Source organism: Osmerus mordax, chromosome 4, assembly GCF_038355195.1.
Source record: "Osmerus mordax isolate fOsmMor3 chromosome 4, fOsmMor3.pri, whole genome shotgun sequence".
In the NCBI taxonomy this organism is placed as follows: domain Eukaryota; kingdom Metazoa; phylum Chordata; class Actinopteri; order Osmeriformes; family Osmeridae; genus Osmerus; species Osmerus mordax.
Window position 1 is genome coordinate 7,487,820 of NC_090053.1, and position 18,622 is coordinate 7,506,441.

Genomic DNA, 18,622 nt, shown 5'->3' on the forward strand with positions numbered 1-18,622 from the left:
GGGCGAGACGGAGGGAGGGAGGGCTCAGGTTCACCCCCCTCATGCTAACACCCAAACAGGGCCATGCGATGACACGGCTGCAGGCTGATAGATCGGCTGCGATGGGCTCCTTATGCTGGTACCGGAGATGGGCCTTTGAACTCCAGCACGGCTGACGAACTGTAGCGTGTGCCCTGCTGTGACATCACAGGCAGAGCTGAGGGGAGGGGCCGTGTGATTGACAGGTAGGGGGGGCGTGTTTAACTGGAGGAGGGTTATAAAAACAGAACATGGGGGAGGTTGCGCCCTTTCCTGGCTCGGTCGCCTCAGCACAGCAGGGCCACATTCCTGAAACACACACGCTCCAGAGCCATCCATCTGCCGGCCCCTGACACACTAGGCAGATGCGTGCGTATGTGCAGAGAGTGTGAGAGATAGGTGTGTGTGTTTGTGTGTCCCTCTGTATGTGTGTGTGTGTGCGTGAGTGTGTGTGGACTCTCCAGCTCTGGACAGGGTTGTCATGGACCACTCTGCCAGTTACTGTGTGGAGTCGATTGTAAATCCTTAGATGAACATATAAATCTTCTTTAATACAGTATTTGTCCTTGCGGGAGATGTCTGCTTTACTTCTCAATGTCTCCCTGTGCCTAAGTCTGTGCCATTCCACCATCTGATTAGAGAATACAAGTCCAGTCCCGAAAACAAGTGATTCCTCAGCCATTATCCAGGACATATCCACAACCCCCAAATGTCCTATAAGTCTCTTTTCAAAAAATAGATGAAACAATTAGAAAATCGAAGAAGAGTACAGGAATTAGATATAAGAATTCAATGAAATGAAATGAAAGTGTGTGGGGGAGTATCCCAGACTGAGTGTGGGTGAGATACATGCAGAGAAGAAATAGAGATGTGGGAATGCTTAGACAGATTGCAGTTCTGTTTCACTGGCATTGATTTTGCTCGAGATGTCTTTGTGGCCAGCCTGCATGATTAGTTCCTCCCAATCAATGACTGCAGCCAAGATCTCACTGGCAATATTTACACAGGCCAAATGAGCAAGGAGACTTATAATGAGGAGAGAGAGGGCGAGCAAGAGAGAGCGAGAGCGAGCGAGAGCGAGAGAGAGCAAGAGAGGAAAATAAAGAGACAGAACAAAAAATAGAAAGAGAAAGGGTCGCAAAGCGAGAGAGAAAAAGAGAGATGAGAAGACAGAGAGACAGAGACAGAGAGAGCAAATGAGAGAAAGAGATAGGAACAAAAAGACAGAGAAAGATAATTGAGGCCCGTGCAATGAACTCAAGAACTATCCATCTGAAGAGCACCACTTGAAAATCTCTTACTGATAATTACTGACTGAATTCACTAAACAATCCGTCACTGCTTTCTGAATCCTCCCTGCCTTTGTTTTAATGTGTGACTCCACGCTTACATTGACAAAGACTGGACGATGACAATCCTACCACAAACTTTGAGAGGAAGTGGTCTTTATAGTCAGTCTAAATAGAACGTGTTCACACTAGTCTGTTGTCAGGAACACACAGGGCGGCATCCAAAGCAGGGTGCGAATTACGGGGGGGGGGGTTGGGGTGGTCTGAACCCCCTAATTAAGACTTGAACCCCCCCAAAAGAGGTAAAAACAACAGGTCGGGGGGGTCAATACACCACCTGGAGAAGAAGTTGACCCCCCCGATTGTCATTGTATAATTCGCACTCTGATCCACAGGTCTTCTCCAATCTCCCCTTCCCTCTCCCTCTACCTCTCCTCCTTCCTCTACACGACTCTACCACCATGATAAATAGTGCTTTGGGGTGAGAAGCAGAGAGGAGTCAGTGTTTTTGTGGTAGGTCAGGTTGCAGCAGGTCCAGGTGTAGAAGACTGGGACACGTTATACTTGAAGACGACTTAACAGCTACAGTAAATGTCCCTGGTGACACGGTTTAAATAGCAGGTTCTGATCCTTGGGCTACAGTCACACCAGTCAAGAGACAGAGGATACCGGAAAATAGGCTTTAATAAATCCAACCTGATAAAATGTACAATAGTAAAAACGTAGTGTCTTTCTGTCCTTTATAAACCAGGGGGTGTCTCTCGTAGTGGTCCTTTGGCGTATGCCAACTCTATTAGTCGCCGCTGCCGGTTCCGTATAATACCACTCTGTTCTGCCGCAGCCCACCTCTTGTGATGCGGGGAGCGCGAGACAATAATCAACAGACTTGCTACTCTGTTGCGCACAGTGATGCGTTCTTATTATGGAGACATGTGGGTACTTCCCCTTTAGGCGTCAGCAGTCGGGCCGAAGAAATCCTGGATTCTGGACGCAGTGGGTTCGTCGGACAGCCAAGCCGCGGTTGTGACCCAGGAGTCTAGCTGCGGGGAGCGGAATACACTTGGTCGCCTCCTCCGGGGCCTAGTTGCAGGCAGCAGAATCCGGCTGGTCGATTCGTCCAATCAATAAACGCGAAAAAATTTACACTAATCAGTGGAAGTGGTAATAAGGAGTAATGGGCTGTGTCACTGTCAGCTGGGGAGTTTGCTGCCCTCATCCTTGTTGTCTCCAAACACTGCATTGCACATATCATAATACAAACAGCACATAAACAATACCATAATCACAGCAACCAATATGAAATCACCACAACGTAAATAACCACACCAAACAAAAACATCTCAAATCATAATAAAACCCAACTAAAATGTACTACAGAAATAGCAGACAAACATAGGCTGGCCAACTGGCATCTGTGACATAAACAACGAAACACATGGCTCTGTAAGAAGAGTAGCCACACATGCTCTTCTCAAAATGGAATGTCATGAAGAACTTTGATGTCTGCAAAGATTTCTACTTTGCTAAGGCTCTTCTGTCCTTATATCTTTCAGGACGACATGTCCAGGCTTGTCTGGAGACAGGGATACTTGAGGCTCAACAGTAATACCCTGCTAAGGTTTTCCTTAGTGATGTGATCCTTCCGCATCCTTCCTCAAAAGAAAAAGACAAACGACTACGCTGCATGTCTACCTACATACCAGCCTGCCTGTCTACCTGCCTGTCTGTCTGACTGCCCGCCAGCCTGCAATTTTACTTTACTGCTTGACTACCGTTCTGACTTCCTTTATGATTCTCCACCTTCCTTGACGTCTGTTTGACTGCCAATCTGGTCTTCTTCCTGCCTGTATATCTATCATCCCTGCTCACCTACCAGCCTGCTCTAGTGCCTATATCGGTCTGTTATTGTGCCGGCTGGATTAGTCGCGGGCCTGTCCATCCGTTTCCCCCGTTCCATCCTCCAATGTCTGTCTTGTTCTCTCTGCGTAGCTGTGAGTGCGAGAGCTGCCACACAGAGCTGCTTCTGTACTCTCCATGTTGCACCGTGCCATTACAGGCATAGGCCAGCCACAGCATTTGTAGGGTACGTCAGCCTAGTACAGCACAAAGCCCAATTTACATAGAAATGACCAAATTACCAAGCACAGGCAAAGCGAATGATGCTATCACTCAAAGTGACTGCATAAAAGTAACCACAAACATGCACACGATAGGCCACGGCCGAGAGCTAATGCTCCTAGTCAGAGAGGCGATGCTCAGCTCTGAAGGAGAGGGAAGTGCTGATTCAGGGATGTGGTGGGGCCAATTTTTTTTTCTTTTTCGTTCAGGTGCCAACAATGCCATTGTCTATCTGTGTTATTGATCCTGCAAGGGCTTTTGAAGGTGAGAGGACAAAACTGTGATGTCCCAGTTAGGACACACAACAAGCCATTGAGCCTCCACTGACAGGGTCAGAGAGCCCAAGGGTTTACAGCATGGACAGTAGTTATTCACATCCCATCCACCTGAGAATTCAAAAGCTGAGTTTCCTAACAAAAAAAGCAATTCACCACTTTTTTTTATTAATCTGAAGTGCTTCAGATTCGAGTGTTGGCCTGGACTAAGTGGCACTGCAGCTGTAATTGTGTTTCCATATTTAGAAAGGTCACCACCTCCGCCGTGTTATTAAAACCTAACCATATGTCCACCCAATTCATTCAGAACAGCCTCTTCCCTGCCCTCGCTCTGCACGCAAATCATAAACCAACACTGCACAGCATTAGCATAGAAATATCTTCATTAAGACTTCAGCTAGCTCTCGTTCTAGGTAGGCATGAATCAGACTCATTCAGGTGCCAAATGATAGATGATCTCTCTCTGAATGCGATCAGTTATTCTTTCCAGCCAAAAGACAGAAGAACGGAAAAAGCTGTCATTTCCTTAAGCATACTAATTCTAATTTACATAGAAATGAACCATGATGCAAATGAGTGCAAGTCAGTGTGCTTGAAGCAGGTGTCTCCTGGGCTGAACCCAGGCACCAACAGCCTCCACTAGGAAGATTACACACATCCATCAGGCATGCCAATCAAGAAGGACTGACTGTCTTATAAATTGACGAGGGAAGGGGAGAAAATGAGGGGAAAGATATAAAGAGAAAGAGAGACAGAGATAAAAAAAAAACAGACAGTAAGAGAGAGAGAAACAGAAGAGGGAGATCAAGAGGACAGAGAGAGAGACAGAGAGATACAAACAGAGAGACAGAGAGGGATGGACAGAAAGAGCAGACAGACAGAGAGACCAAGAGAAAGAGAGTCCTAAAGTGCTTCTTCCCCACAGAGCCCTGACAAAGATAGTTGCGAGGGCTAAAGTCACAGCTGACTGGCTCTGGGTGGAGATAAACAGGGCAGGCTGTTCAAACAGTGAAGCTAAGTGTAATTGCATCACTTGCAAATGTAAATTCATGTGTGTCCCTTCTTTCACACTATTTTCTCACTCACACATTTCTTTATCATGGTTTTTCTTGTATAGTTATCTCTAGCACTCGCTCTTTTTCTAATGGAAGAGTAGTCTGTAATCAGGTCAGCAGTAATACAAAACTTGTGAAGATCGTTTTTGGGATGGAGAGAAGATGAAGAAACCGAAAGAAAAAGAGGTAATGGCAATGTGAAACGAGTCACTGGCTTCTCTCTCTGAGTGTCACTGTTTCTCAGTACCTACCATCTACAATATAGGCTACACATAGCATCATTCCTATAGTCCTATAAATAAAGTAACAAACATTTCATGAATCGGTAAATAAAGGTTATATTCTGCCCGAAGCCTAGTTTTTCTCTTCTGTTTTGACATTTCTCGTGAAGCCACTGACTGCTGAAGTACTGAATTACACTAGACTTGATCATAACACTCATGAACCCTGGCTGCATGTATATGGCTGGAGGGACATTGCATAACAACTTTGCTGGAATCAGATTCAGGTTACAGACACACGGCATTCCGTGACTAGCATAAACACAGTCTGCTAACCCGTACTCTATAGCAACACGTAAACAGAAACAGAAACAGTGTTTAAAAACACTGTTCATGGAGCGAGGAGTTGGAGATAAAGCTAGTCTCAACAGAGACTAGCTTTAAACAAAACATTGTTTATTTTTTATGGAAAGACTCCATCTGAATGTAAGATCTAGACGTGGTACATTAATGATTGGGAAGTAATAGTAATAGCTGGGAAGTAAGGAGGAGAGGAGCAGGCTGTAGAAATGGCTGAACAGGAGGAGACAGGATGTCATCTGTTTCATAACCTAGCAGCACAGAAGCCTAGAGAGGATGGCCAACCAATTGAGTTGTTGGAGTGTTCCCTGGTGTGCGATCTCCTCTGACAGAGCCCTGTGAAAAGTCCTTCTCCCACTCCAGGATACAAGCATCCTGGATGTGTGCACGGCCACCGAACCTTAGGGAAATCTGGTGCGCAGCGGTAGAGACCTCTTTATAGATTTACACATAATAACATTTGCCTGCGTATGCAGCAGGCAGGCAGACTCACACACTTAGGAGCAGAAAAACATGCAAACCATCTGCCTATCTTTCACGTACCTCCTGTTCTTGCACGGTAAAACCGCATCCATCGCACATGCAGACACACAAACGCTTCCTCCAAATACACATACTTGCAGCCAAATGTAGAACCACCCACTGGAGACTGCTGAAACTTGTACAGCTGTCCTCCTGAAATAAAAAGGTGAAAATTGATCTTCAGCATCTCCAAATCCCACCTACACCTACGCACAACACTTAGTGTTTTTAGGCAGGCAGCCACTTATAGCAGCGCTGTTCTCTTGGTACCTTGGGTTTGATTTGCCGAGGAATACATATTTTGTGGAGCTCACTGTCAAATGCGTCAACAGCCTCCCAGTAACATGGCTGTCCTCTCGTCTGTGTCGACCTGCGTGACCGGATACCTCGCCATCTGCACGCCAAACACCCGAGCCTGGAAGCAAGTGACCCTCTCTCTAAAAGAGGTCACACGGACAACTAGCCTGGCACACCACAGCCTAGGACTACTCCTGACACAGTAGCCCTGTTCCCCAGACCCCCAGGTCTTCCGCCCTCCAGCCCCCTCGCTGCTCCCCCGACCCCCCCTCACCGTGGCCTGTGTCCAGTCACGTGTGACGGAGGGACCCCCCCCCCCCCCCCTAGTGTGTGCAGGACGCCTTCCATAATGAAATCACCCGCTCCTGAACAGGAAGTTCACTGCACAGCACAGCAACGGAGGAATGCCAGTTATGCACGTCCGCTAGCCCACTGTCACATGCTAGCCATGCTGGGAGACAGCTAAGCCTAGTCAGTCAGTCGTTCAGGCAAAGCTGTACCAACGTTGCTATTTTGTTGTCTTTTGGTGGATGTTATTTGCACAGTGTAAACACACAATTGTTATTTGTTTTAAAAGATTAGTTTGAGTAATTTTTTTCTAAACTCATTTAAATGTTTGAAACTCATTTCACAAAAACTAATTTCATGTTGAAAACATAATAATCTGTAAAATAAATGTTTTATTTGCTTGATAACTTGCTTTGTTTGCTTTCCCAGTTCAGAAAACTCAGTGTCTTTGCTTTTCAAAGCTCAGCAATATTTAAGGACCAATACAAATGTTGTATAAATAATCATTGGAATGTGCTTCCCTCAATGAGGCAAAACAAATAAGTGAAAACCTCCGGAAGCAGATGAGCCAGTGTACACAGCTGTCTCCCCCGGTCCCCGGAATCTGCTGTCCCAAAATGTGTGTGTGTGTGTGTGTGAAGAACAAAAAAGAAAAAAATCCATCATGGCCTCCACAGGAATGCCTGCTATGTGTCAGTCTGTAGAGAGGGGCAGAATGAGAGGATCAGTATACCTGACGGCTGTGAGCTGAGACATGCAGTGGGTTGCCGACTTCCTGTTTGACTGGCTACCTGTGTAACTGCCTACTTGTCTGACTGTTTTATTGCTTGCTTGCTTGACTGACAGGTCAGCCTGACTATCTGGGTGACTACCTGCCTAACTGCCTGCCTGCTAGTCTGCCTGACTACCGACACTGATAACAAACAGAGCAGAAACCGGCTCTAGCTGAGGCCCTATGATTGGGTGTCTAACTCACACATTCAGATGGATAGGATGAAAAATATCTGGCCTATAGCACTAGCCAATGAAAAGTTGCAGTAATGAGGCCATGTCACTTTGGGGGGCTCATGGGGCCTGGGGCTTAGGGTGGACCTGAGTGTAGTGGAGGGGTTAAGTTCTGTGAGGCTTGTGGCAAGGGACACAAACCAGATGGGAACACATGTGAATAGTTAGGAACAGTTCCAGGGTTTTGATACTAACCGCCAACGTGATTAGGAATGACAAGAACCCTTGTAAAAAACAAAGAGTGGTCTTTCTGGTGCAACAAAAAGACAGAATACAACTAATTAAAAAAATTACAACTTTCATTTGCAATTTTGCCAACAACTGCTGACAGATGTGTGGCCAGGATTGATGGAGGTGGGGGGTGGGGGGGGGGAATGGAAGTAAGGAGGGAGAGAGAGGAGGGGTGCGTGTCTGGTTTGAAACATTCAGACCTCGGCTTAGCATTGTTTTTAATCCCCAGTGTCTGAGACCAGTCGTAAATCTCCTGGAGGACTCGGCATCGACATGCGCGTCTCAGAGCTAGACACCCAGCTGCAAACACAGCCCCCCTCCCCCCCATCTACCCCTTCCTAACCCCCACACTCCCTCCAGCGCCCTCCCAGCTACCCCACCTCTTGTTAAAGCGACATGCTTCCCCCCCCCCCTCCACCGCCGTCTCGGTGCTTATTGATCCCCTTCGTCCCTATTACAGTTCGAGGCAGACAGCTAGCACAGGCCTCCAGCTCCACCTGTTCAAACCCCAGCTGCGTCTTTGCCGTTAATCGCTCCCTAATAGGGAGGAACACAGATCGATAGCAGGGACACGCAAAGAGTACGCCAAGGGGCTCTGTTTCTCAAGCAGTCAGGATAAACCACTTCATAGACCCTAAACCCCTCTCGGTGTTCGAGTGAGGCCTCTCTCCTCTCCCTCCTCCTCCTCCTCCTTCCCCTCCAACCTCTATGAGACAAGAGTCAAGACTAATAGAGGGGCCTGAAGCCAGCCATGCCTTACCCCAGCGCAGGTGTAAGACAAACCAGATGAGATGAGGGATTGAGGGGAGGCCTGGAAACCATTAGAACTTCAAACGTTTATCATTGATGTCCCACGCTGCGTAGCCTCAGGTCTGGTGCAGGAGATCACAGGGCCAGATGAGCCCAGTGAGGAACTGTGAGGAGATCGCTGTGGACGGTGAAATTAAAACAAATGCCTTGTGCCATAACGAGAACGTCTACGCAGCTAAAGCACATGGAGCCTCAGGGTAATAGCTGGTTGGATTCCTCATCTAAATACAACATTTCATATCCCTCCCAGTTCACTTCTACTAAAAGTCTTTCCCCTGAGCTAGCGAGCTAGTCTAGGAAGGATGCTCAAGGCACCAAAAAAAAAGATCCTCCCTTCCTCCCACTTTGCCGTACTTACCATGATTTACTGTGACCACAGTCAAAATGAGTCATTACTGTTTGTCCATCATGTTGCAGACTGAAAGGAGTTAGAAGTCCCTGCTGGGTCCTGCCTGCCTGACTGAGACGAGTTCCAGGGTAACAGCATAAAAGGACATGGCATTTTCATAGCACAATGGGCGCACTGTAGTGGATGAGGACAGAAGCCTTTATGAAAACCCCAGGGCTCCACAAAAACCAGGCAAATATTTGACCCGTCATTGTGACCAATGGAAACGGCCCCGAATAAGAAACGTGTGGGTTGACAACGGCCTTAACTTAAATTAAAATATATTTATCAAAAGAAAATGCAAGGAAGGACTGGAATGTTACAAAGCACATTAATTAGTGGAGCAGGATTCAACATCTTTGATTACAAATGGATGAACTTAGTATTCACAATGTAGTTCTACTTACACCATGTACAGTATGACATTAAGGCTGAAGATACAATCAAAAGACGATCAAATTAAACAAGTGTTTTTTTGACAACTGATTGTAACACATTTTGTACAGAGAATGAAATCAAGATTGATACTACACTGTACATCAGAAACATGGTAATATGTGCCAACAAATACAGAACTATTTCACGTGTTAAGGCTTAGATTAAGGTTTATCAAGATCTGTGAAAACATGTCCTACACAATGATTTTACAGATAAAAAAGAAACAACTGATGTCCTTCTTGGCTGCTCCTATTCAACGGGAAACCGGTGTATCAATTTGGAAATATAAATTCTGACAATAATAGGAAATACAGCCCAAGAAAGATTTGAGGCTTGGTGATAAACTACAGTATGCTGTGATATATCGAGAAGCCTATAACAATTGTCAATATTTTTTCAGATATATGCTATCATTGTTCACAAGAGGTAGTTCATAGATTATTCCAATCCATTTTAAACTGACGCGTGTTAATCAGGTACAGGTGTCTTCTGACTAGCAGCAAACGTAATTCTCTGGGGACAGTGAGAGATTCAGATAACCTGCGAATTGGGAATTAGATTGAATGTTCACAGCTGGCTGTACTTTCCCTTGCAATGCAATATGTGTTTGTACAATCTGTCAATTCTGTTCTGTAATACACCAGCGTGTTCTTCTGATAGAAACCCTAATTCGGTAGACAAAGGCTCGCTGTCTCGATAGAGCTCGAGAAGCTGAGTCCTCGTGTCCCTGCGACGGTGCAGCTCTATAACGCGCTGCGCTGTCCTTTTTCTGAACACACACACGGAACCGAGAACGGTACTATGGTATTTCTCCCACATATCTAGTACTCGGTACCCGTGCACAAGCCCGGCCTCGTTGTCTATGAAAACCAGGTCGCCACTTGGCGTTTGGAGCAGGTTATTGGTATCCCTCTCCATCACCCGCGAGTCCCACTGCAGGCTGAATAGGTTGCTAACGAGTCTGTCGAAGTTGGCAGTCAGATAGTCAAACAGTATCAGGTCGGTCCACTGCATTAGCTGCAGCAGCTCCGGCACCGTCTTGTTACTCAGCTCTCCGCGGAGAGGATGGAGACCGTTGCTCTCCTGTCGAAGCGGTGCAGGAGTAACAACACCGGTGAGGTTGGAGACCCATTCTGTGAGAGATACCACAGCTCGCTCGCTCCACTGTAAACCGCCTATCCTCCTCCTCACAGAAGCCCATTGTTCACTGTCAACGTTCAACTGGGAGAGAATGAGGGGCGGCAGGTTTGTGATTCCTAACAGGCAGGCCAGGTAATACGTCAAAGTTTCTCCTTGCACTTGGTCCGCGTTTATTCCGTAACGCACGCAAGCTTTGGTTCCGTCAGAAAAAGTGGCAAGCTGATTAGAAATCCTGCCGCAGCCTGCCTCCAGCTTCACTATCCGGTTGCCGCGGGCTCTCTCTCGCCAAGCCCGGGCATGCTCCTCACTGAAACCGACATGCAGTTGATCATCCAGCCATTCACTCCAAAAAATCCCATCCTCAATCACGGACCCCAGTTGGCCCTCCCTCAGCTTCGACCCCGTGTTATTTACATTCATATGGTAATCTCTGCTTCCTAAAGAAACAGTTTGATCCCTTGCGCTTGTGAGGTTGTCAAGCTTTCCCCCAAAACGAAGCCTCTGTGCCGCGGGAACGGTAAGTAACGCCCGGAAAGTTTTGGTAGATAAGTCTGTCGATGGGCCGGGGTGAAAGGACCCAGCCGCCGTGACGTGGAGCCCTCGTTTGTATCGCTCCAGCTGGCTTTCCAGTCTGCTCCAAACGTAAAACACGCAGGAACAAGTGCAGAGAAAAAGCAGTGCAAGTAAGTTCGCCGAAACAGCTCTCATGGTAACTGACAGTTGCCCTTCCCTTTGTTGCACCGGGACCAGCCGCACAGCTCCAACTGTATTGAGTTCAATTATCCTATAAAATACCGAGGGATGATCATTCAAGCACCGTTAACCCATACGGAGTCAGTTATTGATGCTCGATATCAGCGCCACGTCCCGTGCCCGATAAACCAACCCCGAGCCCCTTGCTCTCTGGCAGACTGCTTAGATCACGGAGGGGTTCGTTAAACAGCGCGGATCGCATCTTCTGCCCTCATTAGACCAAATGTAATCCCTTTCTTCTTCTTAACTTTAAATAAATGTACTTTTTGAATGATAAAACGTGTGGTCTATTCTTGAGCGATTCATTGTCCCGGCAGCGTAATGCTTCTCTTGCTGCCTGCGCCTCGGTCTCCGTCTCCACTGGGCTGTGGTTTAGTTTGATTTGTATAGCTCCAGCTTGCATAGAGACACTAGGCGGTGAAACACGTGACTCTGGCAGGGTGATGGTAGGCGTAGGCTATCGTGGGAAGTGGTGGGTCATGCTCCAGTACAAAGCAAAGTGAGAGCAGCAGCTTTAGGGACAAACGAGGCATCGGGGCTCTCAGACGTCAACGGTTGTATATGAAGGAAACGTACATTCATGACTTTTCATAGTAATTAAAGCTCGATTCATGAATTGGTGTAAGGAACATAACATATAAACAAAATGAGAATGACTAGATTATGATCAAATTCTCACGCAATTACAAAGGCATATTTGATTTAATCCCTCCCCACATATCATTTTTAATCTCTTGTTTACCAAATAAAAGCAGATTAGGGAAATGGATTCAGACATTTTAGCTGTTGGTATCTGACCACTAGGTGTGGATGCAACACACTACCCACTGGGTTTACTCAGTTCATGTATTTAGTTGGCTAATTTACCGATGCATCAATAGCAATGTAGTTATGGTTCATGTAAGCTTTTCAAATAATGTAATGACCAGGCTGTGAAATTAGAGCTAGAAAGATGAATGGATCTCATTTGAAAGGATAAAGGTTTGCACAAGAGAGTCCTCTGTGTCTTGTAAACCTAATTAGGATTTAGTGGGACACACAGCAGAGGACTCTGTCTCTACCTGTATCTCTCTCTCTCTCTCTCTCTCTCTCTCTCTCTCTCTCTCTCTCTCTCTCTCTCTCTCTCTCTCTCTCTCTTTCTCTCTCACACCATTGTATTTTTAGAATGTTCGGGCTACTGTGATATTGAATGACCCCTTCCAATATCAGGATAATTCACATTGGTACCTGCATGTACTGAACATCCATACATGGCATTGTAAACACCCACACACGCTCTCACCTGGAGAGAACGACCCATCGCCTCATCCCTCACCCCTCCGACCAACACCCCCTAGCTAAAGTCCTGCTTCCACACAGCCCGCTGCCATCTCCTCACCCCCAGTTTAGTTATTCATCTGACTAATTGGGTCATTTTGAAAGTAGAATGCTGGAGTACCAAATTGCTGGAGTCTGTGACAAGTCGAAAAGCCACAGCTTGAGACTTTATTACTCATTAGGGAGTCTGGGACTGTGAGTGTGGGGAGTGTAGCGGCCTCGCAGACGACTCAGAACGCCCCCAGGCTCCTCCCCAGACAGACCCAGGGCTTCTGGTGTCCCAGCTTTGTCTGTGCGACACTGGAAAAAAACTGTAAGTAAACAGAAGTAGAAAAAAGAGAAGTAAGGCTATGAAATGTCCCTCGTCCCAATGATTGGCAGGGGAGGGAGAGAGAATGCTACTGAGTTGTGCATGGACTCGGACAAGCCGGTGTTGTTCTTTGCGATTGTGTGTGATGTGTTTGAGAGGCCAGTGTACAGACCGCCCTTCCTAGTCAGACATACACACGTACTTACACACGCCCACACCCCCCCCACACACACACACACTCACACACACGCACACACACACACACACACACATCAGGGTCAGACATAGGAAATGAAGAAGGTTTAGGGTGCAGTGTTGGAATTCCGTCTGGAGGCTGTGGGTCTTTTTAGGAGGCTTGGTTAACCTCTCTGTGGTGGGAGAGCCACTGCAGCATAGTAAGTGTGCGGTGTCCCCTTCGCCAAGCACAAGTGCGGGCATGTTCAGATATCAAGCCTATCTGTTTTCCTGCCATGTGTTATCTGCAGGTCAGCGTGCCTCTGAGTCCTCCCCTCACCCCCCCCCCTTCCCCCCTCACACACACATACACACAAACACACACATACACACAAACACACACATACACACACATTCACACCCTTTCGCTCGCTCGCTGAATTCCTCTCCCGGCCTCCTCGTAAAAACGCCAAACCCCAGGAGGGCCGTAACGCAGGCCCGGAGTGTGTCCTCCAATCAGAGGCCTGCGTGCCGGCCCGCAGTGGTGACATGCGAGAGGGAACGTCGTATGTCATTGGGCCCTGCGGCATGGCCCGCGGGACACACGGTACACCCGAGCCCCTCGTCGTCTGGCCAGACCACAGCTGGGACCGGGGCTCAAGTTCTCTGTGGTGTCTGTCTGCCACTGACAGACAGACGGATGGACGGTGGGCTGGCAGGAGAGAGAGAGAGAGAGAGATGGTGCGAGAGAGAGATAGAGGGAGAGACAGGGTGAAAGACAGGGAGAGTGAGAGAGGGAGAGAGAGAGAGAGAGACACGTATGAAGCACAAGGAAGAGGGAGAGAGATAGAGAGAGAGAGGTGAGAGGACATGGGTATGGAGGAGAAGAGGGCTCACCGGGCTGCCATGCGTCGCCTCTCTAAGGTTAGCCTGTGCTGAGCAGTAACTCATCGCTCCCCCAGGCGCTCCACAGCACTCTAGTTTCAGGCCTGAATAATGAATGTGTGGGCTCTCCATTAGCGCTGAAAGCTACGATCATTTCACTGGGCCTGACAATTACTCACGCTCACGGACTCAGGGACAGGGTGGGGCGATCAGAGTGTGTGCGTGTCTCTGTGTGTGAGTGTGTGTGTGAGAGAGAGAGATACATAGTGAGACATGAGTGCATGAAAGTAATAATCTCCATTAAGAGAGGTCAAGAGGTCACAAGTCACACTGTAGATGGACAGATATAGTGTCCGACAGAGAAGCGCAGCGTGTGTTTGTGTGTGAGAGAGAGAGAGAGAGAGAGAGAGAGAGAGAGAGAGAGAGAGAGAGAGAGAGAGAGAGAGAGAGAGAGAGAGAGAGAGAGAGAGAGAGGAGAGAGAGAGAGAGAGAGAGAGGGTGTAAGGCCTGGGTGTTAGAGTTAATCAGTGATAGACTGCAGCTGAAGCCAGGGAGCTGGTCAGAGGAGGGGGGTTGGGGCCTGGCTTCACGGCTTCAGTATTCTAGTGAGGAAGGCCTAGTCTGAGACAGCACTCAGGTGAGCACCAGGTCGCCACCATCTGTTCTTCTGCTATCCTCTCACTGATAGAGTCAGGCTGTGGCGGCAAGCGGAACCGAGGGTGTGTCTTAAAATAGAGTCTGTTAATACAACTGGCTCGACAGAGTGAATCAGTGAGGTGACGTGCACCGTAACTACTGAGGAGAGGAAGCATGGCTGCTCTTGTCTTCCCGGGTGGGGAAAGATGACAGCTAGTTGACGTGCACGTCAAGTCCCGTTTTAATAATGCACTTGAAACAACGGTACTACACGGTGCGGGCTACCTGTGACACGCGCGTGCGTTTGTGCTGATGTGCAGGTGATGTCTGTGTCGTTTTCGCTGTACAGTGTCTTGTATGAAACAAATGCTTTTGGTCTTGGAAGACTTTAATAAGACACTTCACCCACTGTAACAGATCCAGGATGCATCTGTTCGGTTCATTCAGAGGGCACATTTTTCACTTCCATTCAGAAGACAGCATCAGGACATATACATGTCACCCACAGGACCATCTAGACCTATATCGAGACCCAGAAATAGGCCCAGACCCAGACATTAACCAGAAACAGGAACTTTCTCATCCAGCCGAGACTGGAGCTAGACCTGGGCACAGCACTCAGCCTCAAATCTCTGCCTCTTCCAGTATTCAACTGCATTTTCATTTGCCTGTCTTTGCCAATTCTGCTGAGCCTCCATGGTCTCCCCCGATAAGCAGCCCATGGTTTTCAGAAATGATTAATGCCGCTCAGCCCTGCCATGCGCCCTCCTCCCCCCCCCCCCCCCCCCATCCCTCACCCGGGTAATTGCTCTCTGAGCCAGGGAGAGGAGGGGGGGGGGGGGGAAGACCGGGGATGTTTGATGTACTGTATTGCTCTCTTCCTCATCTGGTTTCCATGAAGCGCTGTCGGAGCATCTCTGCTCTTCTTTCTCCTGGTCTGACAGCCAGAGGAGCACTGAGATGCTGCAGTGTGCCGGAAGAAAAGGGTATCGGGGGGGGGGGGGGGGGGGGGCGGGGGCGGGCGCGTTTTTTTTCTTCTCCCAATTGTCTAGCCACTCCATTAAGGAATCCCTGTCCAATCTCCTGGATTACACCCTCCGACCTGCAGTACCAAATCCCCCTATTCAATTCAAGTCAAGAATTGAATTATATGTTTTTTTTTTATTCCTTTGCTAACTGGCTTATTGACTGCGGCGTGCTCAGTCCTTTGGGGGAAGGCTTATCTTTAAATTGGCTAAAGGGGGGAGCTAAAGCTCGTCTGATTGTCTTTGGGGGAGTCAGAGAGGGAAGGTCTTGTTTATTTGTTCTTATAAAATGCACTAGGGGTTGTGATCCAGCCAGGCCCAGTATTTAGGTCAAACAGTGGGTGAGGATTAGCGATGGCGCCCCGACGCCCTTTCCTAATGTTACATTTGAAGATTTACTTTGCTAAACTAAAGCAGTGTGATGAGCCCGCAGTCTAAATCCTAACTTTCATGACATCGCCCGGAATTTTTTTACACAGAAGAGAAAAACTGTCGCTCCAGAGCCTCTTTCCATCACACACACACACACACACACACACACACACACACACACACACACACACACACACACACACACACATATACACGCAAACGCACACAGACAGACACACACAGACACACAAACACACTCTAACCCACCCAGGCCAGACCTTTGAAACCAAGTCACCCAGCCCCTAATGAGACGTGTGCTCTGCTGTGAAGCAGCCCAGAGTGGGGGGGGGGGGGTGGGCGTTGGCTGACTCTCAGCTCGGTCAGGAGCCGGCCCACCGCCCAGCTGTGCATAGCCTGCTGCCTCCGAGGTCGCTGGCTCTTAAAGGGGAAAAACATCATCTCACGGCCACGCACCCCTCCGCTAAGCCGTTCTGATTCACGAATCTCTTCTCGCTCTTTCCCTTACTCTCTCGCTCTATAACCATCCCTCCCTCCCTCTCCGCCTGTACATTTGGCGCCATGTTCTCTCGTTATCGCTCTTTTTTTTTATCTCTCCCGCTAGTCCTTCTCCCTTCACTTTTACTTCTCTCTTCCTTCCTTTTCTTTCAGCTTACCCCCCTTCACCCTGCTGTTCCCAGGCTAACCCCAGGGTTGTGCTGTGTGCTGTTTGCAGGCTTAGCTTCTTTGAGGCTAACCACTAGGCCCCAGGCTCTGGCCCTTCTGTTTTGCCTGCACTTACCGGGTCACAAAGCTCATGGCTCGCCATCTGATGGCCCACACACACAAACACATATATACAACTGGACTTTGCAGGCACAGGTTGTGGTGCTAGTATTTCTGGAGCTGAGTCCTTCTGCATTCCTAGCCAGAAGAGTTAACCCTGCAGCAGGACAACAGGGGGAGGGGTGCAGGGGTGAGTGGCCAGGATTCTGGCCACAGGGTTGACCCCTACTGACCTCCTGAGCCCCCCTGGATCTGGGAGCGTGGGTGCTGATGGCACCTTGGGGAGGGGGTGGGGGGGTTAAACACATCAGTCACCAGGACAGGACCCGGTCTAAATCTGACAGGCAGTGAGCTGAACAGCCATGGAGGATCTCTTCAGCTGGTGAAAAACGTCCAGCCCCAGGCTAAAACGAATACAAAAAAAAAGAGTTATTGGATGTCCTGTGCATTTTATGCGCACAGTGCTTCCAAACAGGATCATCTCTTCACTTGGACTTCTTTTGTCTCTCTAATCTCCTTCCCTTGCCCATCTGCTGGGCCATCGACGAACCGTGAACTCTCCCCCCCAGCTGGGCTCAGTGACAGTGGTCACAGGCAGACATGCGCGTGGCGCGCCTTGAAGCCCGGAAGGGGGCAGAATGCAGGATGCACGGCCAACTTCCACCTTTAGAAATGGCTGTATTTCACATGAAGGCGGGCATGTGAACGAGAGGCGGAGGGTCATTTACGAGCGTGTCCTTGCGGAAGCGTGTATCTCCATAGAGGGCCTTGATGTGCAGAGTGTTTTACCTCCCAGTGCTCCGCGCAGCCCGGGAGCTCTAATGTGGCTCATCGACAGGCTCCACTGATAGATTTGTGTCCCCAGGGGACGGCTTGTATCACCGTGGGCTGTCAGCACATACATTACACCGTTTAAGCCAGAATGATCACAGCCATTAAGAACAAAGAAGGGCCAATTGAATTATTTAATATGGTGGGTTGTGGCTGCAAAAGACCATGCGGCATGTATGCACCACAGGGTGTGTGTGTGTGTGGTATGTGAGTGGGAGAGGGTGGGGATCAACCCCACACCCAGTTGGGGGAGGGGGGGTGGGGTATGAATTATAGAAGAGGATCAGAAGGATGCGTTTTGGTGGACTGTTCCACTCCGCTGCTTACATTCCTCCCTGCTGGGGCTATCTCTGGACATCTTGATTGCAGCTCAGTGGTGCAACGGCAAATCAATACGTTCCAGCACAGACAGAATAGAGACACGGAAAAGCCTGTCGAGTGGATGATGAATAAATAGAAGGCAGCTGTATGGACCTAAATCCACAGTTCAGAAAGTGTTTGACGTAGTTACAGTACATCATGTTAACCAGTAGCCAACCTAGGGCGAGGTAAGCACATTTGACTATTGCAATGTAGCTTGTCGTGGCACACTCAACAGACCGTGATGCTTTGGCGCCCTCCAGAGGCTTATGGCGGCACTACAGCATGTTACGGAGCTTCTTATTTCTCTAAGCGGCTAAACGCACATTAATCCTGAAGACTGACAACTCACTGTTTCATTAATATTAATGGACAGTTTCATGATAATGGCCGTATATATATATAAAAAAGCTTGCATCTCGGTCAAGAAGAGTAAAGTAAAAAGTACTTTAGCTATCGTGTTGTTCCCAGAAGTCAGTCTTAAAATACTCATTAGCGACAAGGTGTTATGAGGTGACGTTTGGTGTGAAAGATCGTTTAGCATCTACTCTTTATAACAGAAAAGTGAACAGTAAACAGCTCCACAGTGCACCCTAGCTTTCAATACAGACACTTGTTTTCACATGTGTGTTATACATCTGAAATATTCAACATCTTGAAACTCATCTTTTTTTGTCACTGTACATTTTTACAATCTCTTTGTCTCCTATCTGTTGTCTCA

The 18,622-nt window shown here is 48.2% G+C and overlaps 1 protein-coding gene and 1 long non-coding RNA gene across 2 annotated transcripts; both read right to left on the reverse strand.

Annotated features, from left to right (window-relative positions):
• Positions 1-1,982: 1,982 nt before the first annotated feature.
• Positions 1,983-6,280, reverse strand: LOC136942511 (uncharacterized). Its single transcript, XR_010876601.1, has 3 exons — positions 6,129-6,280; positions 5,954-6,011; positions 1,983-2,541 (listed from the first exon to the last, which is right to left on the reverse strand). It is a non-coding gene; the product is annotated as an uncharacterized lncRNA (long non-coding RNA).
• A 2,903-nt stretch (positions 6,281-9,183) lies between these two features.
• fjx1 (four-jointed box kinase 1) lies at positions 9,184-11,552 on the reverse strand. Its single transcript, XM_067235059.1, has one exon. The coding sequence runs from the start codon at positions 11,161-11,163 to the stop codon at positions 9,883-9,885; it is 1,281 nt and encodes a 426-aa protein (XP_067091160.1). The 5' UTR covers positions 11,164-11,552; the 3' UTR covers positions 9,184-9,882.
• Between the last annotated feature and the right edge of the window lie 7,070 nt (positions 11,553-18,622).

Coding starts and splice junctions, on each gene's coding strand:
- fjx1 (XM_067235059.1), bottom strand. CDS start 11,163: ATGAGAGCTGTTTCGGCGAACTTACTTGCACTGCTTTTTCTCTGCACT.